Source organism: Micromys minutus (assembly GCF_963924665.1).
Source record: "Micromys minutus genome assembly, chromosome: 27".
In the NCBI taxonomy this organism is placed as follows: domain Eukaryota; kingdom Metazoa; phylum Chordata; class Mammalia; order Rodentia; family Muridae; genus Micromys; species Micromys minutus.
In genome coordinates this window covers 9,760,887-9,788,535 of record NC_137962.1, presented here as the reverse complement: position 1 = coordinate 9,788,535, position 27,649 = coordinate 9,760,887, and the positions used below count along the sequence as shown (strand labels likewise).

At 48.6% G+C, this 27,649-nt stretch overlaps 1 protein-coding gene across 3 annotated transcripts; it reads right to left on the bottom strand.

The window, feature by feature from the left end:
* Window positions 1-26,879, bottom strand: CCN4 (cellular communication network factor 4; the record flags this gene model as incomplete). Of its 3 annotated transcripts, XM_080938855.1 has the most annotated exons (5): window positions 1-300; window positions 1,981-2,174; window positions 6,002-6,262; window positions 12,271-12,547; window positions 26,811-26,879. In XM_080938855.1, 5 exons carry the CDS (start codon window positions 26,877-26,879, stop codon window positions 1-3), a joined length of 1,101 nt encoding a protein of 366 aa, XP_080794981.1. The 3 variants fall into 3 exon arrangements, with proteins under 3 accessions (XP_080794981.1, XP_080794982.1, XP_080794983.1); XM_080938856.1 differs by lacking the exon at window positions 6,002-6,262; XM_080938857.1 differs by lacking the exons at window positions 1,981-2,174; window positions 6,002-6,262; window positions 12,271-12,547.
* Between the last annotated feature and the right edge of the window lie 770 nt (window positions 26,880-27,649).

The window sequence follows — 27,649 nt, the reverse complement described above, 5'->3', positions numbered from 1 at the left end:
CTAATTGGCAATCTCTGCAAAGTCAGGGTAAGATTCCAAGTCAGCAAAAATATCGTTAGGATTCCTGCAGCTCAGGTTACAGAAGCAAGCATTGATCCATAGGACCCGCCGGGTGAAACCCGGCCCCTCTGGACACTGGAAACCGACACTGATGGTCTTGGACTTGTAGGGGACGCAGCACCTGTTGTCAGTACAGACTCCACAGTACTTGGGTCGGTAGGTGCGTGTGCTGACACAGCCTGCGAGAGTGAAGTTCATGGCCTCCTCTGGCTGGTACACAGCCAGGCATTTCTTCCCTGCCTTGAGGAAGAGACAGCGGACTTGGTTAGTGGTGTATAACCAGTTCATTCCATCCAGGCACCAAATCCTGCCTTCTCATCACCGTGCCTGGCAAGCATCACCTTTGCTCCAGATTTGCAGACTTTTTAATCAAGGAAGGACATCAGCCAAGGAAACAAGGTCTTGCCACATGACACAGGTACACCAAACATTGCGAAGGGCGTGACCACGCTGAGCTCAGATATCACAGCTAGCAGTCTCCCTCCTCTCCTGAGCTTTTGCCTTTGATTTGTTCCCATGTGTCAGCGTCACAAGCACAAGAAGCCTCTTTAAACTAACCAAGCTTCCCAGCTAGCAAGTGGCTGAGACGACATGGAACTCCATGATTGAACAGAGCCATATTTTTCTATCATCTGTCCCCTCTAGCCCACTGCCTCTCTTTCTCACACATACTATCACCATACAGCATTCTCAATAGCACTGGCATTATTCAAATTCAATTCTAGCCTTTCATGAGGCTGTGGGCTCCTTGATACTCTTTCTGTAGCTCACTAATGTAACTATGTAGCTGGTACACAGTAGGTGCTTACTAAATGCCCTGTGCTAGTATTCGGTTCTATTATTAGCACAATAGCACAGCTAAGCTCAGCTCACATCCAGTGTGAGTGGGGCATATAGATTATTCAACTGGGGGAACCTACCTAGGGTAGAAGATGGTGGGGACGAGAGAGAAATTGAGAGCTCCTAGTGAAGGGCTCAGACTTGTGATAGATTTTTAGAGCCCAGATTAGGGCTTTTGTTCTTATTGCTCCTCATACAGGGTCTTTTACACCCATACTTCCAATTAGGAGACATTTAATAAGGACCTGCTGGCACCAAAGGTGGGCGTAGCAGAGTGGGAAAAGTAGGAAGGAAATGAGTATCCATCACGGATGGCAAGGATAAGGAGCAAGCCCTGTGTCTGATGGTGATGGCAGGAAGCAGGGCAGCCTCTCCTCAGCATCTGAAGAACCTATCCCACTCCATCCAGAGTCAGGGATGAGCCCTGACAAGTTTTCTTTGCTTGATATGCCATCGGGTGGGCCAAGCACTGAGGTGAGAGTGCAAGGTACTGAATTAGACAAGGAGGACCCATGCCTTGAGCCCAGGGCTGAAATCAGCCGTTTGAAGTTTAGTATAAATGTTCTTGACATTGTTCTTGTATCATCCTAGACTCTAAATGCAGGGAGGGAGTCAGGGATTATTGCCAATGTTGTATTCACAGGAAAGGGACTGAAGCGTTACTGATAGCCGGAGACTGCCCGCAGCTGCAAACACTCGGGAGAGAGGCATTTGGCCCCATTTGTCTCCAGCTCTTGTTCACAGGCTTCGCGTTGCCCAGGTAGCTGTCCTGTGCCTATGTAGGTGGATGTGGGATGTCAAGGAGATGAAAGATGGGGCAGGACCCTCGAATCACTACACAAAGAACACTTTGGGTGGCTCCTGATTTCCTCTCGGGGGGAGAACTTGCTTCTGATACCATGGGAGCTACAAAAGCATTCACTCCGTGAAATTCATCATGGACTAACCTAGCAGCCCCCGTCCCAGGCCTGTCAGGTCTCTTTTTTTATTTCTATCTTATAAATGACTCCCAAGAAGTTTAGAGGCCAGGCTCACCATTCCTATACTTGCCCAAGGGGCCCATCCCTGCTCTGCACTTACCTTGATGTGTGGTCGGATGTCCACATCACATGGCCGCAGGTTACAGAGGCGACTTTCCTGCTCTGGCCAGCACCGCGCGTTGACGTTAGAGATCCGAGTCGAGATGCCTAGGCCACAGGTGGTTGAGCACGGGCTCCAGGGGCTGGTGTAGGCTATACAGTTCTCATACCGTTGCTCCATCGTGCCTGAAGCAGCTGCAGAGGGACACCAGAGTGCCCATGAGTCTGTCTCCACGAGCTCCCCCAGCCCTCACCATTACCATAAAAAAATTAGAATTCATGAGACTCAGAAAGAGGCAGAGACCAATAGATACGGTTATGATTAAGGCAAAGACACAGAGACAGACAAACAGAATTGGGCTGTTTCTCCCCACAGGAGGACAAACTGTCTTCTACTTCACAGGCACACCCTGGAAGGGAGATTGCATTCTCCTCCTTAACATTTTCTTTTTGGACCAAGTGATGCAACATAAAAATCACAGAAGAAACTCATCGTTAGAGCCGAGTCTCTATGATCATTACTATTGACTGTCAATTGGAGACAGACCTCTGGGTATGTCTGGTAAGGATTTTCTACATTGGGTTAAATGAACTGAGATGAGCTACCTTAACTATGGGCATGAACTGGGGTTCCAGAACAAACGGAAAGAAGAAAGTGGGCTAAGCACCAATATCCATCCCCCCTCCTTCCAGACTGGATGCCACGTGACCAGGAGCTCCCTCCTGCCCTGTTACCTTTCCCACTATGGTGGATGGTATCTCCTCTTTTTACATTTATTTTTACTTGTGTGTCTGCGTCTGTGTCTATGTAGTGTGTCATGTGTGCGCTTATCCTGGTGTAGACCGGAAGAGGGCATCTGAACCCCTGGAACTGGGTTACAGGCAATTGTGAACCACCAGGTAAGTGTAAGTGCTGGGAACTGAACTCGGATCTTTTGGAAGAACAATAAGCACTCTTGAGACCAGAACCACCTCTCGAGCCCCTGCAGCTCCTCTTAAAATGTAAAGCAAAATGAACCCGTTGTCTCTTAAATTGCTTTTCTTCAGGTATTCTGTTACAGCAACCAGAAGAGCAAGCAATACAGTGAATGCCTACAAGCTATGTGATCTTTGTCCAGTTCTTGCTGGAAAATGGTGTAGATTTTGACTGAGTTTATGCTATGTATCTGCAAGGCACTGAGCAGGATCTTTCAAAGAAAGACACTGCACATCCTACAGTGCCTCAGAAATGAAGTGCATATGTGAAAGTCCAAAGGCGAGCCCCATATCCTAGCACCTGACATCCCATTTCAGTAATTTCTGAACAGAGTAGTTGAGGAGACCATAGGCTTCTGCTTCACACTTCCTGGGTTCATGTCTCTGCACTGCTCTAGTTTACAAATTGTATGATCCAATGATCTGGCTCTCACCCATTGGCCTCAGTTTCCCTTTATTGAAAAGATCAAGAACAGCATTCCCAGGCCTGGGGTCTGAGAGGACAGAGTTAGGCATGGAACAGTGCATCAGATGTCCCTTGACTAGTGAATCCAAGTACATGAAAGCTGGTCCTGTTATCCAACTATGGACCCCTTGTATTATTGTCATCTAGCTGGTCCTGTGAACATACAAAGCCCAGCATCTGATCAGCTTAGCCAAAGGTGAGCAGGGGAGAGTCGTGAGCTATGGAGGCAAGGCAGAGCAACCTGCAGAAAGATGGGGCAGACAGACAGACATCCTACCTGTGTACTCATACGAAATGGAAGAAAGGGGTTGGGGAGAGACAGAGAGAGAACGAGATACACAAACACACAGAGATAGACAGACAGAGAGATGGAGACACAGAGATAAAGAAAGACAGACAGGGCAGACAAGGTAATCAAAAAATGGACAAAGGAAGAGAGGAGAAACACACAGGCAGACGAGGAATCTATTTAGGGAAACAGCTCTTCATACAGTCCCTGGAGCTCGAGGGTATGCGGCAAACATTGCTGGTGAGGGAATTTGAGAAAGGGAGGGCACCCACACAAAGAAGGGAGAAAGCAATGGAGGCAGCCAAGCACAGAATCAGGCAGTCTGGGATGAGCTTGCTGGGCGCCTGTAGCAGGCATGGAGCGAGGGATTTGTCAGGGAGGATGAAAGGATAAAGGGCTTTGGTTTCTGGGTTTCCTCCATACCGCTGCAGGGCCTCTGCCTGGGATGGCTAAGAACTGGGTCACTGGGTCACACACAATGGGCAGGCAGCTTCAGCCTCCCTCCACCACCCCGGGACTATTGTGCTGTACTGAAGGCAGTTTTCCTGGGAGGAGCTGTCATGCTTCCCTGAGCTACCAGGGACCAGACCTTCCCTGCTACTGGCTTTCATCTCTATCACATTGTTTTTTTCACGTGGGAGATTTTGTTCCCTGAGTCACATTTGTTAAGGTCTGGAGTTGTTTCAGATGGTCACAGCTTTGGGAGGTGTTGCTGTCATCTAAATCTAGGGATGCTGTCAAGCCCATAATGCCCCTGCCCTCTGACAAAACCAATTCCCTAAAACATTTTAGTCTTAAGTGGCTCTGAGCAAACTTTCACATGTAGACATTTTAGAATCAATAGCATGCCCAAAGCCGAGCGGTAAGCAATCTTCACTGATTCAGAGGCATTTTCCTCTACAAGTGTCTACATTCTGTAGCCACGGTGACAGTCTCTCGGATTTTCCTCATTTCCTCAGACTTTCTTCATAGCTCCTGGCCTCCTCTTCTCTCACCCACTCCTAGTCCTACTCCAGGCTCCCCCGTCTCACGGTGTGCTATTTCCAGGACATATCAACGACCAGCTGCTGCTCCAAGGAGAGCTCTCTTCCTGTGGGACACCCTCTGTCACTGGACATTTCTCCCTCTGAGCACTCCTCAAACTCAGCCTGCTCATGCCAAGCAGCTAACCATCCCCCTAAACATCTTCCCTTTCTTGCATTCTCTCTTGGGCATTGGCCAGTCCCAGGAGCCATCCTGCATTCCTCTCTCTTTGCCATGCGCAGCACAGATGCCAGGCCTCAAGGTGTCCTGCAGCAGTGCTTCTTGTCCTTGTCTTTTACTCACTTTCGTCCCCTCTGCTCTAGTCCAAAAGCCTAACTGCACAGATATCCACTGTCATCCCATCAGAGAGCATCTGTGTCTATCTATCCTTTATTTACTCATCTATCACCATGATTGTAAATATCCATCCATCTACCCACCCACCCATCCATCCATCCATCCACCCACCCACCCACCCACCCATTTATCCATCCACCCATCCATCTACCCACCCACCCATTCATCCATCCATCCACCTGTCCATCCATCCATCCATCCATCCATCCATCCATCCATCCATCCATCCATCTATCCATCCATCCACCCACCCACCCACCCACACATCTACCCATCCATCCATCCATCCACTTTCTTTTTCTTCTCTCACCACTTCTCCTCCATGCATCTATTCATACATCTATATATTGCTAGTGCAGCACACACCCATCATTTATCAGTAATCTATTCAGCCACCTATAGCCAAACATCTATGTGGCTACATCTGCAAACACCAGTTGAATATTTTCCAAATATCTGGCAAATGCACAAAGCTCCAGAAGGCAACGGTGAATAAATCACATCCCGTCCTCCCTCACAGGGTCTCTTCTTATCAGGCTTAGCTAGATAAAGTCCCATCTGCTCACACGACTGTAGCAATAGAATATTTGAGTTATTTGGAAGGTCCACCTACTTCTTCCTAGCTCCTGCCACCTGCTCCTCTTTCTAGGTCCAGGTACCCATGCCCGTGGGGACTGCAAATGACATGCCAGGCTTTTACACTGGGAGAAGCACATAAGGTAGGTAGGAAAAATGGCGCCATTTGCATTTTACAGATGAGGAATTTGGGTTCCAGACAGAACATCCCCAAAGGCATATGACTGGTGAATTGTGGAGAAGGAAATGGCCCAGGGGCTTGATTTATGAAGAGAACATTAGGAATTTAAGGGCTCTGTGATATCCAGAGACACTACTGCCCCTGCCCACACTTACCAAAGGCTCTGGTGTCCAGCAGTGCAGTCTGGCGTGGTCTCCTTGTGTCATCATCACAAATCCACTGCTCACAGCACTGGCCAGGGACTCTGACGTGCCGAGCCTGGCGGCACCAAAGGCGTGGAGGCCTGGGGCTCAGGCACAACGGCGTGCAGCCCACTGTGCCGTCCATGCAGGTGCAGTTGTATCTGCAGTTGGGCTGGAAGGACTCGCCATTGGTGTAACGCACGCCATCCAGGACACAGCCCACACCGACCACCTCTGCAAACACAGGTGGCGGGTGTGTCAGGCCAGGAGGTATAGGCTCCATGACAAGCTACTTCTGTGCAGTTCCCCGCTGCCTAAGATGCCATGCCAAGGAATCACTCATGTGAGGAAAGAGGGTCTGGTCCACATATCAGCTGGCTGCACCCCAAGGGCAAAGAGAGGGCCATGTGAAGGGGTGGGACGCAATAGGGAGAAAGAGAGAAAGGGTACTGTGAAAGTGCTTTGTGACAGCAGGGGACAGTCACTGTAGACCTTTCTGGATTGTGGGTGGGAGAGCATTCTAGTGCTAAAGCTCAGACATTTTTATCCCTACAGTATTCCCAACACTGGTACTGCTGCGTGCCTGGCCAAACTAAGAAAGCAGACACAGGAAACCAGACCTAGGAATGAAGTGAGCTGCCTTCCTCAGTGCTGACTATGGAGCTGGGGACCCAGTGCTGGACAGAATGATAGTGGGCTGGATCCTGACCATCTCATGATCAAGTGGGAAGATGGTCCAACAGTCATAGGAGTGATTGTTGGTGGTGACAGTCACTAGTGATAAGAGTTAGGAGGTGAGGGAACAGGGAGGGCGTGGTGGGTGTACAGATGGCTATAAACGGAGAGCAAGCGGACTCCGAAGATCCTTTGGGTGTGAGAGGGCTTTGTTCTGCAAAGAGCAGAGTGAGAGAGAGAGGTGCTGATGACGTTCTTCCAATGAGGGAGGGCATGTACTAAGGGTGTAAGAGACTGATGTTGGAGCAGGCTTGGGGTTGGGGAGGGGACAAGAAGGAAGAAAGGAAAGGGTGGGTGCTGGGGAAGAACAGATACAGCTTCCTTCTGTCTCAGAGGAGGTTGCAGAACTGTCAGTGCCTGTAATTCTTCCGGGCACAAGTAGGTGTTCAATGAGTAAGTTGAATGAGTTAGATCGATTATATACTTCACAAGCAAACTTGTGGTACTAAGTACACAATAGGAGAAGGCCACAAGATAGATCTGGATGGCAGTTCGGTGACCCAGGCAGAGGTTGGTGGCTTCTCAAACCAAAGCAGTGAGAAAGCTCAGCTTTCAGGCACATTTGCAAAGACTCACGGGAGTCAAGGAAGACTTCCAGCCCTCTGTACTCAGTCCGAGAAAATGTGATCTTCCATCCTCTCTGCAGGAGCTGAGACGGGCCGGAGTCTTCATTAGACATGAGCCAGGACTGTGTAGTTGGTTATGCAAACTGGCCTTCTGTGGCTTGGCAAACCACTGGGTCAGATTCTAACCTTGGTGCTTTGTGCTCCTTGGGGATAGCATCTGGAACTGTAGGCAGGGGTCCTGGGACAGCAAGGATGCCCACAGAGGAGGGGCAGTTAAGAGTCTGCTGATTACAGTAGCTCTGGGATTGGTGTGGGTGGTGGCTGGCAGTAAGCATCAGGGTACCTGGCAGGAGCTAAGACTGTATTTCTTGGTACATTTTGTTTGGTTAGGAAGCACTTTGTTGCTTCTGTTGTTATGTATAGCAAAACAGTCTCAGCAAGGTGACATTGGTGAGCAAGCTAGCCACTGAGCAGCATTCTTGGGGTGTGTACATTTATCTCTTTGTTGTCACCACTTTCTGAATAGCCAGGAAGCAAGTGCTGGCATACATTGACACAACTTCTGCTCCATGATCTCACTCAATCTCCAATGATGACTTCATCCGGAGAGCTTTGTTTTCTTCACAGGGGCAGGAGAGGTCTGGGAGAGGAAGGGACTCATTGGCTCAAAGAGCTGGTAAATGACCGAGTGGAAACACCAAACCCACAGCCTCCTTCCTTTCACCTGACACCAGAAGATGAGGCAGAGAGATGAGAGGAAGGGGGATGATCAGGAAGAGGAAGAGGAAACAGGAAGCAGGATGTAATGAGGCCCTTGAGCTTTGCATCCTCAGTCACCCTGCCAATCCCTGAAATGCCAGGAAGATTTGTATGTGCATATGTTTACATGTGAATGTGCACACACATGTGCCTGTGCTAGTTTGTGTGTATTTTTTTACATGGACATATGTGTATATGTGTATAGGCAGATATGTGCGTGATATAAATCTCTCTCTCTCACACAGCACACACACACACTGTGTGTGTGTGTGCGTGTGTGTGTGTGTGTGTATGTGTGTGTGTGTGTGTGTGTGTTTTACTGGTGAGAAGGCTGAGGCTTATGTTCTGCCCTCACGTGTAAAGACAACAGTTCCGGGGCTCTAGAGTCAATGGCAAAGCAATCCACCTTCTTTTCATCAGTTTACAGAAATCCACTGAGCAACCTTTAAAAATGCTGATTCCCGGGCTACATAACAGGAGACATGCTGAGATACTGGGGCATTGCTTTCCTCAGCATTGGTATTCTTTAAAGCCTTCTAGGGGAGCTTAGCATGTGACCAAAGTCAAGTGTCATTGTGCCTAGGAAGTGCCACCTCTGTAGACTGGTTAATGGGGACACATGGGCAGCTGGTATAACTGCCCTACATAAACCAAGGGGAGGTCAGGATTGTGATGATTATATTTTATCCATCAGCAGAGGTGGAACCCCTCCTTTCCTGCTTTCCCAGGGAACTGGGTTTGGATGAGAGAAAGCAGCCAACACCTCTCTAACCTCACTTGGAAGTTCAGGTGAGACCTGGCCAGCCTTTTTATAGCTAAAAGACTTGCAGGCAGCAAGCCACCATGCTCCTTTACTGGGACCTTCATGCGCCTCACCATCTGTAGCCTTGTGAGGGTAGGAACTTGGCTTGGGTCCTATAACCTCACCTTCACATTATTCTCAGCCAATGGGGCGATGGGTGGGTAGAGGCACACACACACCAGGACTGCCGGCCTCCACTAAGTTCCTACTGTGTCTAAGCATGCCACAACCTGACTTCCCACAGGGGTCCCCGCTCCTCTTCACATTGTCCTTATTGAGGACTTTGAGATTTAAAAGGGTTGGACTCCAGCTCAGTCTTTCTAACCCCAAGCACCATGCTACGTTTTCCTTTCCCTCCTTTAGCAACATGCAAGGTAGGGAGGTTCTGCAATGAGACCTATCCCCTATCGAGGATAGTAGTGGACAGGGCTGAGATGATTTCCAGGGTGCAAGCAAAAATCACAGTCACCATGCCCTCTTAACCCCTCTCCCCCGTTGGAGGCTGATTTAATGAAGATCCTCAGCCGTGTGGCCCAAGGCCTGTTGCAGCAAGAGGCAGAGCAGGGATCGAAACCCCAATCCCATTAGCCTGTAAACACTACGTTCCCTTTGCCAGATCTTTTTGCCCTGGTGCCTGTTCCAGCTCCATTGGGGCAGTGTTTGGGCAACTGAAATAGTGGAACCTTTTGAAGTAGAGGGCACTGTGCCCATCCCTGTGTTTAGGTTGGCCTGGACACACTTTTTGAGTTTCTTTGACTGCAGCTCTAGTGTTTACCAATTATACACAAGCCTAGATTCCTCCTGACAGTTGAGTAGACGAGGCAAGACTAGACTCACTGTTCTGTTTGGTCCCGGTGGCCCAGGATGATAACCACGGACAGCCAAAGTTGGCATTTACTGGCTTACCAATGGCTCTTCTGAGCTCCCTGGGCCCTGTGTGGCAGCATCCAATGGCTTGTTTTCACTTGCCTTGTCTTGTCCTAATTCTCTGCAGACAGGTTTAGCTCATCCTGAGGTCTATCCACTAGCTAAGCTGATCACGTGTTAATGGGCTGTGTGCATCAGACGCCGTCTTCTTGGGTCTCACAGCCTCTCTACACTTCCATGCCTCGCCCTGTATTTGGGCCCCACAAATCCCGACATTATGCCGTATTTTTGGGGAAATTCTTAGGGGACACAAGTGAATTTTGTATTTATGTACACATGTTTTATATGATACATATAATAATACAATACACACATACACAAACCCACCCTCCCCTTGTGTGTGCACATAATGCACCTGGTGTGTGTCTGTGTGTCTGTGTGTCTGTGTGAGTGATCGTGGCGATGCCCATGGGTAAGACTATACCTGGATGAGAGTCAAGTGTTGCAGTTGGAGATGAAAATGGTCCATGGAAGAGGCTTTTGGAACTTAACAATGTGCCCTGTAACTCCTGCTTTACCCACATGGCCAGGGAACGCATGCCAAGTACCTAGACCTACTGAATCCTTCCTTAGGTCATAGGTGTTTTATTTATTTTTCCTAAATAAACAAAAAGGAAAGTCATCAAATTTCCTGGTGGCAGGGAGCTAAGGGACTAGAATGGTTTGGCATGAGAACTGCACTGGAAACTGTGAGGTGGGGGCGGGGGTGGTTGTGAGCGGGAAAGGGAATCTCTGGCTCCATGACACAATGTTTATGTCCTGTCAGATCCCATTATGGCTTTGGAGATTAGTGTAATCACAGTGAACAGAGTTACCCTTCAAATGACCTTAAAGTACCTGCTAACAGCAAGAGGGATTACTAGCTGGTCTCCTGTACCTGGTCTGATGAGGGATTCTAGCACAGGGAAGATGGTTACACCTCCCTGGGTTATAGGAGAAGGTAGATGACTGTTTATAATGTTAGTCTTAGCATAACAAGCAGAGATCACCTGTGACTCAAGGGTTTATTTAAACAGGTCTGGGCTAATGTTTAGGAAACTCCTTTTAGTCCATGCATAGGGTAATTGTGTGCAGGTTGTGGAGCAAGTCTTCTTTCAACATGTTTTGTGGCATTAACAAAAAATTCTGGCAAGAGGAGAAAATCATGGAAGATGGGGGGATCAGGGTCATTTATTTGAAAAGACAAAGATGTAAATCTAAATAAGTGATAAAAGAGAAGAAGAAAAGAGGAGGAAGGGCCGCAAAGGAGGCTCAGATACTGTTTACTGACTTGGATTTGTGTGCACAAACCAACCCTCTGCCATGGGAACCTAAGGTCTTAGGTAGGGCTAGGGACTGTACTGTATATAAACGGCTATTCCGGATACATGGGCCAATAATTATGGAGGAGACTTAATTTGATACGGATGGGGGAGGAGTTTCTGTATTCACAAGATTTGGAGGAACATTTAAGAAGATACTGTCAAATCATATGGCAGGCCACTGTGTCATGTTGCCTTTCACTGCTTGGCCAGGCAATGCTCGGAGGATTCAGACTAAATAGGTAGAGAGGAGCAGGAGGTGGTGAACTCCCAGAAACAAGGACAGCAAGTACAGCAGACACAGGATGAATCCCGTAAAGAATAAACGGTTTTCCTCCAAATACAAGAATACCGTACACACTGAAAGCAAAGAGAACAAAGGCAGTGAGAAGCACCAGGAAGAGCAGATGGCAGTAGGGAACGCGGCAATTCAAACCTGCATATTACTCAGGCTCTAGAGAACATAGTCAGAACATAAAAAAATATTCATGAGTGCGTAGCCAAAAATCAGGACAAGGACATTTGGAAGATAACAAAGGTATCTGATGGCATCAGGGAGCTAATCCTTCAACTATCCTGTAGGAATATTAATAAGTGACCCAAAATTAACATAGCCTGCTATAGTATAGTATAGTTAAAATCTCATGGAAGACATTACTATGTAGTGATACATACAGAAATAAGAGGACAGCAAGGTAAAAGTAATGGTAGTAACTGAAAAGGCAGGGTAGCTGAGAAACCGTGTGGACTGCTGGTTTTGTTATTTCATGGTCAATATATTTTCTTAAGCGCATATATATATATATTATATAATTTAAAGAACCATTAAAGCATTTGAAGTATAGCAGTGACTCCACATCATCTGAGATGCTACTGGGCATTTACTGAGGAGTCTTATCTACAGATAGACTTGAGTATTTCCTGGGGGAAAATGTCTCTAAGAGGAAGAGAGCCAGACATAGTATCTTAGGGATAAGAAGAATGCAGTCATTGCTCTCTTCCCAGGGTGATCCATCCTTTGGCCTCTAACTGTGGGTTAGTTGGAATACGCTTCCTGAACAGCTAAGCCTGGGCAACTGAATGTCTGTGGGTGACCATGGCCCAGAGATAAGGTGTGGGGGGCAGTTGGAAGGTATGGAGTCTCTCACTTACGTGCACACACTCCTATTGCGTACCTCGGGCGGTCCCCGCTGTAATCGCAGTAGAGGCCCCGGTGTGGGTCACAGATGGCAGCCTCTGTGCAGTTGTCCCCGAGCTGCTGGGCACATATCTTACAGCATTCACAGCCATCTGTGATTAGGCTGACGCCCAGTGGGCAGTGAGGTGGGGACTGCGGGCACTCACATGGCCACTTGCAGAATTCGGGGCGTGTAGCATCCTCCAGTGGTGCTGGGGTGAAGGTCATGGTTGTGGGCATTGGAGAGAGAGCCTGTGGAGGAAGAGCAGAGGTAAAAAGGGGTTGTGAGCCCAGACTTTCCAAGCCCAAATAGCTGCAATTGCCTCTCTGCCTTCGCCATGTTTACAGGATTTCACAATTATTTACATCTACATGATCAACAGACAAACGTCGATTTCCTTTCAACAAAGCCAGTAAGATCAAGGGGCACAAAGTTCACAGAACTCAGTACAATTTCCAGTACTGGGGCCTAGCATCTACCTAGGCCCACCTTGACTTACTTTTTTTTATTGGTGTCTCTATGGTCCCAACAGATCCTGGTTTTGTTGTTTTGTTTTGTTTTTTGTTTTTGGGACAAAGCCTCTCACCTGGATATCTAGCAGTTGGAAGGACTCTGGTATCTGAACACAGTCTCTTGAAGGTGCCTTTATCTCTGTAATCCATGCACATCCCAACCTGGCTGACTGCCTTCCTGACCCCATCTGAGTTCCTCATCCTGCATTAGAAGAAACTGAGTCCTAAAAGGGAGAGAGAATCCCCTGTGCCCCTTTGTTCTCTCTGGGCTGTTTCAGCATTAAACAGATGTTCGTAGGGCTAGCATGTAACCTTCTCCATATTTTAGACACTTGAAGATGAAACTGAGGAGCCCCTGTACACAAAGCTCATGCACTATTCAGGAGAGACAAGCATTAGAGGTTATGAATCATAGCACAAGGCTCTGGGTCCCGTGGGAAGTGCAAAGAAGCTCTCGGGCGTTTGAGCCAAGAATAGCTCTGGCTAAAGATGATCAGAGATGAGCAGCTGCATTGGTCTGACCTGAAGGTCCTGGTCCTGGAACATCACAAGTGTATAGATACTGATGCAAAGACCTGAAGGCCTCGAAGGCTCACAAAGTGTCTTGTCACCCTGCATTGCCCGTAGCCTCGATTTCAGGCCCAGACACATCACTTCCAGTATCAATTTAGGGCCCAGCCTGATGCATGCTTTCCCTGCCTCAAGGCATCTTCCTTGTGTCTGAGATAAATTTTCCTGCTCTCTATGACCTCTTATGACACTCTGAGCCCTCAGCTACTAGATGCTTGCAGTGCATGTCTAGTAACAGGTTGCCTTGTTGAAGTCAAACACAGTGGCTTTTCTGTAGGGTTTTGTTTCCCTCTCTGCCCGAATATAACACACTGTGCACATAGGGCTCTCTAGGCATTAACTTCAGGAGGGATGAAATTACAGTGGGATTACCTGACATCATACTCTGTATCAATCTCTCCTCGTAGGATTAATCTTGGGAGTCAAGAAGAATACACAGTCTGAGAGGGTTAGATGAGGGGCTTGTAAGTGGGTTTGAAAACACACCCCAGCCCCTCTGAAGTCTGTAACTGGGTACAAGAATGTCACTTTGAGAGCTCTTATGTGGAAAAAGGTCTAGTGGATGTAGAAACATTGGGACTTGGCATATGGGGGACACTTAGAGCACACCTCCCAAACCTCATTGGAAAAGGCTGTAAGCTGGTGAACCAAACTCTGTGAGAACACCATCAGCCTCGTCCCTTCATCCCAAGTAAACAATCTTCCTAGGCAGCCTTATTTTGTGGTATCTGCCTAGAGGCCCCTAGGCATCAGGGCAAGGAAGGTAGAAGGGTTCTCTGGCTACTCTGACAGGAACTGGATAGGCAGAACTTGCATTGGACCAAGTCTTAGCTATTGGTGCCATCTAGTGGTCGTGAGGCTTCCTGCTCTCCCAAATAGGAAGCACCCCCTGCATCCCAGGCTCTTCAGGATTTGAAGTTCGGTTGTGGATTCCTGATGTCTTGTCCAGCTTTAATATACAATACGTATGACTACAGGCCAGTAGTTAGTTCAAACTCCCAGGGATAACTTTCTCTTACATACCGAGATACATGGATAGCTGGCAGGGAACTTTTGCCTTTGAGGAAAGGCTGTTGAGGCAGAGAAACGGACACCAGCTCTTTGGCTAATGAATCCACAGATACTTACTGAACACCTACTGTGTGCTAGTCTCTGTGATGGGTTGAAGAAAGCAACATTGCACAGAGCCGCTCCCCTCACTGACATAAACAGCGGTGATGTGTTCGCAATAATTGTAACCAAGGCAATCAATGCTACAGTGACCTTACATAATCATTTCCTTTTCTCAGCACCGCTCTAGCTTTTACTTGGTGCTGGGTGCTGGCCTGGGTGTTGAGGGCATAGTGGGGGGAGAGCAAACACATGTACTTTCTTTAGGAGTAGAAAGAAGGCGTGTGATGGGCAGGCAGAGTGGGGCCAAAGCTGCAGAAACCATGATGGAAGAGCAAGGGTGGACCCGGGGTAAGGAAGGAGCGTAGGAGGACCGAAGCACATGGAGCAGCTGGTACAGAGAGCAAAGCTTGTGGCATGCAGTGTCCTGGGAGCTGGAGGCAGGAGCCGGCTGGCTGCGGGTGCCCAGTCCTGAATGCCTCACTCACTGAGAGGTTTTAGCAGGAGATGCTCAGGGAAGATCTAGGCTTGGAGTAAATCACAGTGTGCCCTTGTGCCAAGCCTTTGTTTATCACCATTCCTGTGGCATGAGGGTTTTCTGTCTGAGGCTCAGCTTTCTCCTTGGCAAGTGGCATCCTTACTCGCCCCAAGGAAACAACTTGATGCTATTCTCCAGTTACTCAGTCTGTCTAACGAGACACCAGCCTGAGGACACTCGGGAATAGCCTAGCAGAGACCTCAGACTACCTCATCTTCTGCATGGAGAAGGGTATATAACCTATATTTTATAGACCAGTGAGATGATGAAAGTACCTACCTACCTCTGAACATACATCAGAACTCAGATCTGTTAGATTCAGTATTCTTCCCATGATGGTACATGGAGGGAGAACACCTTGATGGGAGGAACTAGCTAAAATGCACTCGAGAAACCATCTGGGGAGCCAACCAAGAAGTGCGTAGGAGCAGGTGGGATGGCTCAGCCAGTAAAAATCTGATGACCTGAACTCCACCCCTGGAATCCATGTACAAAAGACAGATGTGGCAGCATGCAGTTCTAATTCCATGACTCCTATAGTGAGACAGATGGAGGAGAGAAGGGTTGTGCTGAAGCTGTGGACCAGCCAATTCAAAGTGTGTAGAGCAACACAAATGGCAGGAGGCGTCTGCCCCAACATGGCAGAAGGAGAGAATCAACTCCTGACAGCCATCTTCTGACCCCAACACGCACACACTGATACTAAATAAAAAGGCACAAAACATTAGGAAATAAATAGTAGCATCCAGTTATGAGGACAGAGATCAGGCCTTACAAAGCTGGGTACATAGTGGGTGTCAGTAACCCCCCATCAGCAGAAATGATGAGTTAGTCGCCGTATCCTTCACTGAACTTTGAACTCGTAAGGACAGGGTTACCTACCTGCCGCTCCCCTATTTTGTGGTGTGAATAAACAAACGAGTTGCTGAGGTTTCTATAGCTAATACTTATGGAGAGTTCCTTGCAGCATATGAACACACACCGGCTCATACATTGTCTAACACATTACAAAGTGAGCCTGCTGACTTTTCTTAGAGTAGTGAGGAGCTGGGCCCTCAGGGAGTCTAAGTGACCTGCCAGTTGGTCTGTAGAAAGTCACCTAGTAAAATGGGATGAAGTTCCTCTCTGCCCAAACCTTGGGGAAAATTGTTTTATAATAATTTAGCAATAATGATTACTATTAGTGTGTGTATTTGTGTACATCTGTGTGTCAGTGTACCTGTATGTATGCCATGTGTGTTCACATGCCCATAGACCAGAAGAGAATATCAGATCCCATGAAGCTACAGTCATAGGGGGTCATGAACTGCTAGACACAGATTCTGGGAACCAAACTCTGGTCCTCTGGAAGAGTAGTGAGTTCCCATAACTGTGGAGCCAGGTCTACAGCACCTTCTCTAAAGTTTTTAAACAAGAGACTCATCTGCTTTTGCAATAAATCCATGGACTTCTGGGGCCTCTGGTGACCAATTAGAGCAAGACTTGGTGAGCCTTGGATTCAGAATGCAAATAGCAAGTCTATCCACACCCCCATGGGAGCAACAGGCATGCAGGCAAGCCCAAGAGCTCACTAAGCTGCCTTCCAAGATCTGGGAGCAGGGCCCTGGGTACAGTAGGAGGATGCGAAGAATCTTCCAGTGACCCAAAGGAGCTATAGACTTTCTCAAAGGCACCTTGCTTCATAGGGACATTGTTCTAGAGCCTTAAGATTCTTTTCATGCACTCATACTTTTCTTTCAAGTCTGTCCCTGGTATTCTTACATGAGCCCTGCCCTCTTCTCGGAGAGCCCTGGCTGCTACCCCCTTACACATCACAAGCAGTCAATGCACCTACCCCAAAGTAGGCTGGTGCATCTCTGCAGACAGTACTCTGGGACCCTGTAGTACTCTTAAGAAAGAAGAAAGGAGAAAAGAAACCATCAAGTAAGGAGAATGCTGACTAGGAAGGACTGAGTAAGGAAAGAGAAATAAAAAAGGCTCAGTCTTTCCAAATTGAAGCTGTTCACATAAAACTCTTTTTACAATGTGCTTCTGGCACTGGGCCTTGCAGATGTCACTGTGTTAATAGGATGACAAGAAGAAAGTGGTGTGCCCAAGATGCCTCCCAAACCACATGCACAGTACACAGTTCAGCCAGTTCCATGGCTGCAAGCCTGCCTGTCTGTCCCTGCTCATTCTGAGACCTTCTCCACTCTCTGCTCAGGAATCTTTAGCAAAACCCACCAGAACTCCCTGGACTTTCTTCCCCACCAGAATCGCCTTAACAGTCAGAGTACATTGATGCCCATGGCGTCTCCAGAGAGCCAAATTTAGGCTGCTGGAGGCAATACTGGATATCAAGGTTCTTCTAGATAATTCTGAAGGCAGAAACCATCAGCACAGATGCCCTGATCCCACTTGGACTCTGGATTCTTCTAGACAGGCCTGAGTTGGCCTGTAGTACTTGTGATTCCTAAGAGGGTAGGAACAACAGCTTTGTAACATGGGATGGAAGAACAAAGCCTTGGGTCATATTCCTGCTTTAGCATTCGTTATGCAACGTATACAGTGCTTCAAAGTGCCCTACACAGAGCCACCTGACATGGCTTTGGGACATGTATCTTTATTTTACCCTTCAAGACAAAATGCTGTTAAGCGATGGTTTGCAATTCATCTTAGCTCTTGAGGGTTTGTTAAAGTACCTGAAAACAGAGGAAAAAAAGACACAGCTTGGTAGCAAAGTCCCCAAGAGTCCCATATTTCTGGACAAAGTAAACAGTGTGTAGGTAGGCAAGGAAAAAGTAGTTTTGGATCCCTGCTGTCAAACTTACAGGAATGCTAAATCTGATGGAAATTGAGAAGGAAAATCCATCGCCTAAGGGAAGCCCACATGTGCTGTGCCAGCACTGTGGGAAAGCCTACATGTGCACCTATGCCAGTGCCATGGAAAGCCTGCATGTGCATCTGTCCTCTGTTTACAGGCAAGCGGCAGCTAATGGAGGGCAGCGTGGTCCAGTACACTAGGTGCACCCAGAAACCGAGTGATCCTCTGGTCTTCACCCAGTGGGATCACTCTATTTTTACAAAGGTTTCCAGTAGGAACATGGGATCAGAAAATAGGACCTTGCCTGGGAGGAAAGGACCCTACAGGGGTCCCAGTGACAAGGGAGACATGAATGATCCAGTGTTGAGAGGACACAGGGAAGTGGGGGGAATCTCATGACAGTCTCCCACCCTGAAGCAACTTGTTGGAGGTCTAACTGTCTGCCAGTTCTGTCTCTTCAGTGTTGTCAGTGCTAACTGCACCATACATACCCTCACCTACCCAAGTTTATTCATCTGTTCCCCATCTTCCTGATATACCTATGAACTAAGTCCAGAAAGGGAAAATACCTCAGTGCCCACAGGTATGAGAACACACTTGGGCAATGCTCAGGGAACAGCGGGGAGTGGTGGGTTCAGAAAGCCTGGCTGAAGCCTTTGGGTATCTGTGACACCACCAGAGGTCAGTGTCGAGACAGAAATGGTAGCTCACACCCTAAGGTTTGGGGATGTTGGGCAGTCTTCCAGGGCCTAGGAGAAGCTGCTGAAAAGAGAGGCTCTGTGGGAGACAGGAGAGAGGGTAGGTCTGGGCCCAGGGTGTGGCTCGAACCACAGGAACCTGTGGGTCCCACTGCTTTGTTGCCATATTTCTGGTCCAGAGGAAGCTTCTGGACCACTTAGACCACTATTTGGGAGGATCTTGACTCCAAGATTTGCAGACCTGGGCCAGGCATGAGTGGGAGGCCCTTTCACCTCACAACACAGCCTTGAACCCCCAGGCTTTATTCAAGAGGGTTTTCAGAGAGTGAAGGTGCCCCAAGTTTTCTCCCTAGGTGGCTCGAGGACAAGGACAAGGGCCGCACAACACAGCCTTGAACCCCCAGGCTTTATTCAAGAGGGTTTTCAGAGAGTGAAGGTGCCCCAAGTTTTCTCCCTAGGTGGCTCGAGGACAAGGACAAGGGCCGTGGGAGACTGCAACTTCCTTCCTGTCAGTTTTACACTCCACATTTTGGGATCCACCAGCCGGACGAGGTGTGTGGAGAGGATAAAAGGGACAAGAGTTGAGGATCTTTCCTATAAGCACTAATTAAATCATTCCTCAAATGTATAAAGAGGGAAGGCATGGTGGCCAGGACTGTGATCCTAGCCCCCGAGGGGCAGAGATAGGATCATGAGATGTGGACTAACCTGGAATAACTACCAGTACCCACCTCAAGAGGAAAGGGTAGTGTCCTTACAGCCTATGCTACCCTCCAGGTACAATGGCAAATGATCAGTACCAGCTCTAGGCCTTTCCTTCCAAAAAGACGATAGTGTGAAAAAGACCAAGGGTTGGGGTTATGGCAGCCACATCTCAGGGTTTCTATGCAGGGACCAGGAATGGTTTTAGCTCTTTTAGAGAATTTTAAGAAAAATCACAAGAAAGCAGGGTATATGAGTTTAATCACTCAGGAGGCAGAGGCAGGTGGATGGAGGCTAGCCTGGGCTACAGACTGGTACCAGGACAGCCATAGCTACATAAGAAACTACCTTGAAAAATCCAAAATAATTATAGTAAAATTATTATAAACCACTGTCATCCTTTATCTTTCTTTCTATTTATCTGCCTAACTCTCTATAATACACATTACATAACATATACATATTATGTAATTATAAATTTTATAATTAATATTTCATATTATATAATTAAATAATATGTGCTTACATTAAATATATAATATGTAATTATATATATATATAAACTTGAAATATGACTGTGAGACAAATATTCAAGTGAGAATTTGAATCTCATAAAGTTGGGACAATGACACTGTCTCCCCATCACCAGCCTTCGTCATCACCTGTACTTTGTTGACCTTGTTTCTTTTTCTGTTGTCTATACCACACACACACACCACATACATATACCACATACACACACCACACATATACACACACACACACACACAAACACACACCACACACACACAGACACAAACTACACACAAATACACCACACACACACACACACACACACACACACACACACACACACACGCATGCTTGCTCATTCCAGAAATGTAGAAAGTTGTAGGCACCCAGTGTTTTCACTGAACTTCTTGATGGGTCTGAAATGGGAGTTGTAGAAAACGCAACCTGCATACGATTACCATGGCAACACAGTGAATTACTATTTTACTATTTTGTCATATGAATCCTCATAATATGTTCAAATGGCACTGGCCACCTAGAAGAGCATTTCCAATTGCTTCTTTGAGTCAATAGTGTCAATAATTTATTTATTTTATTGTTTATTGAATTTGTTTGGCTTTTCTAAGACAGGGTCTCAATGTAGCCCAGGCTAGCCTGAAACTCACTGTGTAGCCAAGGGTGATCTTTAACACCTGATCCTCAGGCCTCCAGCTCCCAAGTGCTGGTATTACAAGCATGTGCCACTGTGCCCTGTTTAAAATCTGGTGTGTCTTCAATAGACAGTTCTATTTTGGTGATAACCCCAGGGGGCAGGCAGAATGGCAGGTTCTCTCTTATGTAGGGAGTAAAGTGAATCATAGGAAGTCAGACCTGCTCGAGGTCTTGAGTATGGAGCTGAATCCCAACCCCCCTAGCATCACTCCCTCAGGTCATTCTCAGATAGGACCCCGAATTTGGTAGCAGGGGGAGAGTGGAGCAAAGTGAAGGGAGAGAGAGGTGAGAAAGCAGAAAATGTTTCAGGGAAGAGGAGGCATTTCCGCTGCATCTTAAATCAGGAGAACGATTGGCCAATCAGTTATTCAATTCAGGGAGGATGTCTAAGCTGGAGACAGCCCCAGTGGAGATGAGCCACTGGTGAGAAAAGATGAACTTGGTGTTTAAGGACATGGCAATGGTAGGCAGGAATCATGGTCCATGGAGAAGACAAAGTCCCTTTCCTGAAGCAGTCAAGTCATGGTGGAAATACCTCGGGATGTATCACAAATAGGGAAACTGAGACCCCGAGGTGTTTGAACTGTTACTCATCTTCCTCTACTTCCAAAAAGGAGTGTGTGTGTGTGTGTGTGTGTGAAACACATATACATGGATGTAGATTTCAGTGAGAAAGGCAAAAACTGGAAGACTTGAGGACTACAGCTCCCAAGTCATACTCTACCCACAACCAAAGAAATCCCACTTCAATCTTCAAGAAACTTGAGCTCCAGTCTCACTCCTGTCCTGTGCAGCCTGTGTTAACAAAGGCTCTGTGAAAAGGCCTTCTCCATCCACGACGGCTAATAATCATTGCCTAGCTCGTGGATTGGGCTGAATCTTATCCCTGGGCTGCTTAGCCTCACCTTCTCCTGACCTCTGTCCAGTTCAACCTGATACACAGGTACAGTGGGCTATCATGCCTACTTCCCAGTTAGGGACACCAAGACTGAGGCCAGAACACTGCCTGTAAAAGCCGAGTTCCTGACTATATGGTACCAAGTCTGGAAATCACTGCTTGTTGCCTGGGATACATAGCAACTGCGTCAGGTCTTCTCCATGAGGCATCTCCACTTTAGCAAGGCCATTATTCACCCTTTCTGTTCACCCTCCCCACATAGAATCTAACTAGTTGTCATCTGCTAATCTGACCTCGCCTTAGGAGTCATGGCCATGCCTGTCCTGAGCACGTACAGTGTTCTAGCCCAGCTGTTGACAGACCAGTAGGGGACATGACAGATCAGGAAAGAACCTAACATGAACCTGGCTGGTGGAGGACACAGCATGTGCAAAGGCCTGGAGTTGAACAACCCAGGTGGCTTGAGAGTTGAGAGATGCTTTGTAGAAATACAGGGCATGAACAAAGCATGGCCTTTCATGGGATGAGGCCAGTGTCGTTCAAGTTGAGTGATGTGATCCTTTCCACTTGACAAGAGTAAGATCTATGGAAATGTCTGTAGCCTTGCTTGGGAGATGTGAGGAAGACTTCTTGGAGGTGACCCACCTAGGTGTCATGGAGCAGACAAGTCTGGGATGGAAGAGCAGCCAGCAATTCAGGGAGTCAACCATTTTGCTTAAAAACAGTGCTGAAGTTTAGTTTTTTTTCTAAATATTCCTCTATCCTACTAGCTCCTCACACCTCTCTAGGCCTGAGGAGGTTCACAGACCACTTCCTTTCTCTTCATTCATAGAGCAGAGGCAGGATTCCCGGAGGAGCCCTCAGAGTCTGGACTCTGTCCTCCCAACCTCGGCCCCCTCCCCCGCCCCCAGCGGATCTGCAACTGAGGTAATTTCGCCTGGACTTGTTTCCAGATATCAGACTGGTGGGCGGGCCAAGATCAAATCACATCCTTGGAATGTTCATTATCCCCTTTCAGAGGCTGGTTTCTCCCTCTTCTGCCCCCTCCCTCTAGCCTCCTTTTTCTTTCAGTGGAAAAGAGTAGAAGGAAGAGGAGGAAGTGGGGAGAAGGGAGAGAAGGGAGAGCAGGAGCAGGAGCTGAGGAATCAGGATGTCAGTACTAGAGCAGAGGATACTTTCTATCTCATGCTTTGTGTTAAAAATCCAAAGCAAACGAGTTGTTCGGAGACCATCTCCCGGGCACCTCCTTGCTTGCTCCAGCATCCAGTGCAGACCCCATGCCGGTGTCCCAGATTTCCAGCTGAACAAGCTATGAGACCTTCAGTCAAAAGAGAGGAGCTACTGCCCTGATACACACAACCCTACAGGTGTCCTCAGTATCACTGTCATCATTGGGGCCTCCCTTTCTATCATCACCACCATCTCTACTATTTCTATTGTCACTACCATGTGTCATTACCTCACCATCATCACAAGTATTCTCATCAGCATTTGTATCGTCACCATTCTTTCGTCACCACGCTCATCACCAGCATCATCAGCATCATCATCATCATCAGCAGCATCATCATCATCATCATCATCATCATCAGCAGCAGCAGCAGCAGCAGCAGCAGCAGCAGCAGCACTCCACCTGCCTTCCTTTCTCTTCCACAGTCCCCTAGGATGCTCACTGACCTCCCTCTCAAGGCTGGAGACCCGGCTACCCTGCACTGAGCCCAGGAGAGCAGATGCTTCACTGCCCTACTCTGCACACACATGGTACTGAGTCCCGTTCCTCTAGTGGCTGCCTGAATCCTGCTGCTGGGGTGGGTAATGGGACTGATTCTGCAGGCCTCGAGTTCTCTCCCTCCCCTCCATCCTCTCCCCAGACCCAGAGCCTCATGTGAACGCTTAAAGGGACACTTGCCCTTTTAAATGGTACAGCAGTGTCACTTTTCCCTTGTAAGGTCACTTTGCCTTGTAAGCCTGGCTCAGGACGCTCCTCTCACTGAACCCAATGCCTTTGTGTCCACTTGCAAACCACAGATGGAATTTTCTAGTAGCTGTATCAAAAGGAATCGGAAGTAGGTGAAATCGACTTCAATCATATGTTTTGTTGAACCCCAAATGCAGTCTAAGCATATCCTGTCAACAGGAGTCAGGGTAGGAATTAAAACGTCTGTGCCCTGGACTCTCTCACTGAGCTCTGCAGTTCAAGGCCCCACTCGTGGCTGAGGGATCAGCTGCAGTGCAGAGGCCCCGTGGTCCGTGGTAGAAGAAGCTGCAATGGGCAGTGAGTGTCTGGACCACACCACGCTCTTGTCTTCTCAGTGGGCAGTGTTCCCGAGTGTTAGTCAACATGGATGGTAAAGCTGTGTCTCAGAACTGAGTGGGCCTCTTACCCTCCTGCGGCATCTACAGTTTGCTGATAATAAATCTCCTCTGCCAGAGCCTAACGCTGACACGTTACAGTCACCTCCCCCAACCCTAAGTGGCGGCTATGGCCACAGTAGTCTAACAGTGGCTTTAGCTCCTTCTCTGTTCTTATTAGAGTCACACTGAGGACATAGTGTTGAAGTCTCTGGGGGATGGGGTGGGGGCACTACAGCAGGCTTGAGAGTTGATTCCTGTACTATGTGACGGTTCCACATTGAGTAGTCACAGGCACAACTGTCACTAAACCCTGTGGCATGTAATGTGTATGTTTTCCAAAGGGCTAGAGGTCTGCCCATAGGTGAAGCTCATGAATTTTAAGAATAGTATGGGGCAGCCCTCCGACTTGCCAATCCTAGACAAATGCCATGTCTACTGGGCAGGCTGACTCTCAGCAGCTTTCCTGCAGCATCCTGGTGGGGCCAAGCTAGGCAGGGGCTTAAGTCACTGCAGACTCTGATCTGGGGGTAGGGTGGGGTGGGCGGAGCTGCTGACTCACAACTGCACAGTGTCTAGGTAGGTGGAGACTGTCTGTGGGCCATGCTTGCTTTCTTCAATTAGAGGGAGGATTTCATCACATGCCCAGGCCTGGTATTCTGTAAGGGGTTCTTGGAAAATGAGTTGGCATTCCCTATCCAAACAATGAGTCCCCTTACCCCCAGCTTTTTCTCTACCCCGTCATATACATACAATTGTGTGAACAGCATCCCCCCCACCCCTCACGTAAACAGGGAGAGAAGATTCAGCCAGTAGATGATCCTTTATCCCAGCCTGTTTATCTTGGAACACATTACCTGGTTTTCACCTCTCGTTCTAACACATGGCCGGATGTTTTCAGCCTGCAAGTGTTGCTAAGGTCCAGCCTCCATGTATTCTGTTTCTGCACAAGGACTCAGAGCATCAGAAGGCTGCCACCTAAATTCAAATGTCCATGGACTGTTAGCTGTGTGGCCTCGGGTAATTTACCTAACCTCTCTGAGCATCCAAGAATGATGGTGATGGTGGTACTCGGTCAAGCCTTCTGTCTCCGCACAGGCAAGACACATAGGTGGGTATTACCATGTACACTGTCCTTGGGAAGGCTCCCACATTCTATCCCCTTTCTCTTAGCAGGTAGCCCCTCACTGCTTGTCCAAGAAAAAGAAAAGAGATAAAACAAACTGTTCTCCACACAGAGTGTCAACCACAACACTGTCATAGGTACCAGGCTTTGCATCTGAGCCCAGAATCTGCCTCCCTCCCCCACTTCGAACAGCCCCTTCCCCAGCTGGCCTCCGGCTCTTGCCAACATCCCGTTTAGCTACATGCGCACCAGACAGCGTCTCCCTCCCGGCCCACTTCCTAAAGTCTTCTTGGCAATGCTCACTTCCCACATACTTTTCCTTCCATATGGTCAATGCGTGTCATTCTTTCCATGGGGGCTTCCAGCACCTTGCTGGACTTGAACTCCCTGTCTTTATGAGTCCTAGAGGATGCCATGTGTGAAATTTGGTCACAGAGCTAGGGACTGACTTCTGGGCACCATCAAGGGCACTGTGTCAGTGGAGAGCGGTTTCCAGGACATCCTGGAAAACAAGAAGCCAGGAGACTCAGCCTAAGAGTACAGGGTCGGCAGTCTGGGAGCCTTTGCTGGAAGCAATTCTTTATGCTGACAGGTCCCTCTGGACTTGAAGTCTCTTTACTGAGATCCCCTTAAAATCCCTCAGTCCAGGCTGCTCCAGTGGTGGGAGAGCAGGCTTCAGGGCAAGACTCACCATGAGTTTCCCCTCTCATGCCCTTATTCTGATGCTGACTTTCCTGTCACCAATTCTCCATCCATACCCTGCCCTCCCAGGCTCGGCCACCTGCAGGCTTGTACTCAGTCACAACTGTCCCGAGGCAGAGGCAGGCCTACTTGCTTCCTTCCTGAACTCTAGGCTTAGGGAACGTTGGGAAGGCTGAGTGGTGAGGATGTGCCACCAGAGATGCCAGTGTGACCCTGGCTACTTACTCATCCCGACCCTGGGCTATCCTTTGTGAATAGAGCTGGTATTTTTACTTGTTGTAGGCTGAGATGCTGTTGTGAGCAGATATCATGCAAGGGCTGGAGGACTTGGGTGCAAACTGGACAAGTTCATTCTCTGAGTGTAACACCTGCAAGGTGTGTGTTACCCAGTCCTGGCCATGTCGAGTTCTGAACTTCACTGGAAATGGACCAAGCCTCTGTGCCCACAGACAGGTTGCTGTCCCCTGACTCCACATCTCCTGGAATAGGCATGCTATCACCCGCGAGAAGTCTTTGGTATAACTCAGCGTCAGTAGCCTTGTGACTCCCACGCTCTCTGCCCCTCGTGTGGGACCTCAGACTCAGCAGCTCACCCTGCTGCCCCAAGCTGCACCCCCTTGTTTGGCTGCCCACGTTACTCACTGCCCCTAGCAGCCTGCCCTCTTGTCCAACCACCCCAGCTCTGCTCCAGACTGCTTCCCTGCTGTGCCACGTGTCTCCTTCCCTGGCTCTGGACGGTGTAAACTGATGTCTCTCCCTCCCAGACCCAGTCGCTTTCTGGAAATAGCAGGACAGGAACCTACCACGAAGGGCCACACGGGGCTCGTGGTGGTAACCCCAAACCCTGCTTGCTTAGTGAAGACTTGCTGAAAGCTGGTGTGTTCCTTCTCATCTTTTCCTGGGGTTTTTCAGCACCTCTCTTTGGGGGAGTCCTGACGCGCAGAGTGCTCTGGTTTTCAAAACTCATAAGCTCTGGATACTCCTAGCCAGCCCCTCATTTGACACGGCACTGAATGGGTGAATGATCCACCCAAGATCACAGGGCCAGTCCGGGATGCAGATCCCCCGGCCCTCATTTTGTTGAGGGTTATTGTCTGTGAACAGAGGAAACAGGGGTGTGCCTTCTGCTCCACTCCACCAACTTCTGACCCAAGCAGCCCTCTTCTCTCTCTCTGCTCATTATTCTAACCCATCTTGTCTTGACCCCCAGTCCCTCGGCCTCGGTATCAGGCAGAAAGGGATCAGGTCCCCTCGCTGATCCCTTCCAGGCAGGACTCACCGTGGCCAGGACGTTGCCCACCACCAGGACTGCCACGGCTGCCAGCGTCCAGGGCAGGAGCCACCTCATGCCTGGAAGTCAGCGGCACAGGAGCTACAGCTCAACCCAGAGGATGCGGATGCCTCTCCAGGGAGCTGGGCCAGGACTGGGCTGGCCCATCAGAGCAGCGGAGAGCCTTCCTCAGCCCCCCGGGGGTTTGTCAAAGCGACATGTGACGTCAGGCCAACAGACTAGCCCTGCATTTTTCTCTAAGAAAACTTTTTCTGCTCCTCTCCCCCTCTCTCTTTTTCTTTCCTCTGTCCCCACCTCCAGCCCAGCTTGGCCAGCCTCCCTGCTCTGACAGCTCTTAAAGGGAAAGTCCCAGGACCGACTCCACAGGGAAAGGTGAATGAATTCTCACGCGGCACCCTTCCTGGTCCTGGGGCTCAGGCTCTAGGGCAGGAGGGAGGAAAGAGGAGGGCGAGGGCTGGAGGTCGGGATGGTGGAGACATTGTGTGGTCTTTGCAAGGGCACTGGGGATGGGTGGGGGTGGGGAGGGCTTCCATCTCACTTAGCTCTTTCTAGCCTTCACTGTCTCTCCCACCTCTGACTCAGAGGCAAGGAGAAAAAAAAGTTCTTACTCTACCTAGAAATGACAAGAAATTATCACTGACATGCCTGGAGGTGTGAGCTATCAGCAGAGTCTGTCCTGCTCCTTAAAGCCTTGGGCACTGATGGCAGTTCCTCTCCCAGCTGGCTTCTCTGGCAGGGATCCTCAGGCCATTAGCTTGTCTTCAACGTCTCAGAATATTTCTTACTCTTGGTGGAACAGGGCCCTGGTCCTTTGTCCTTTGCAGACC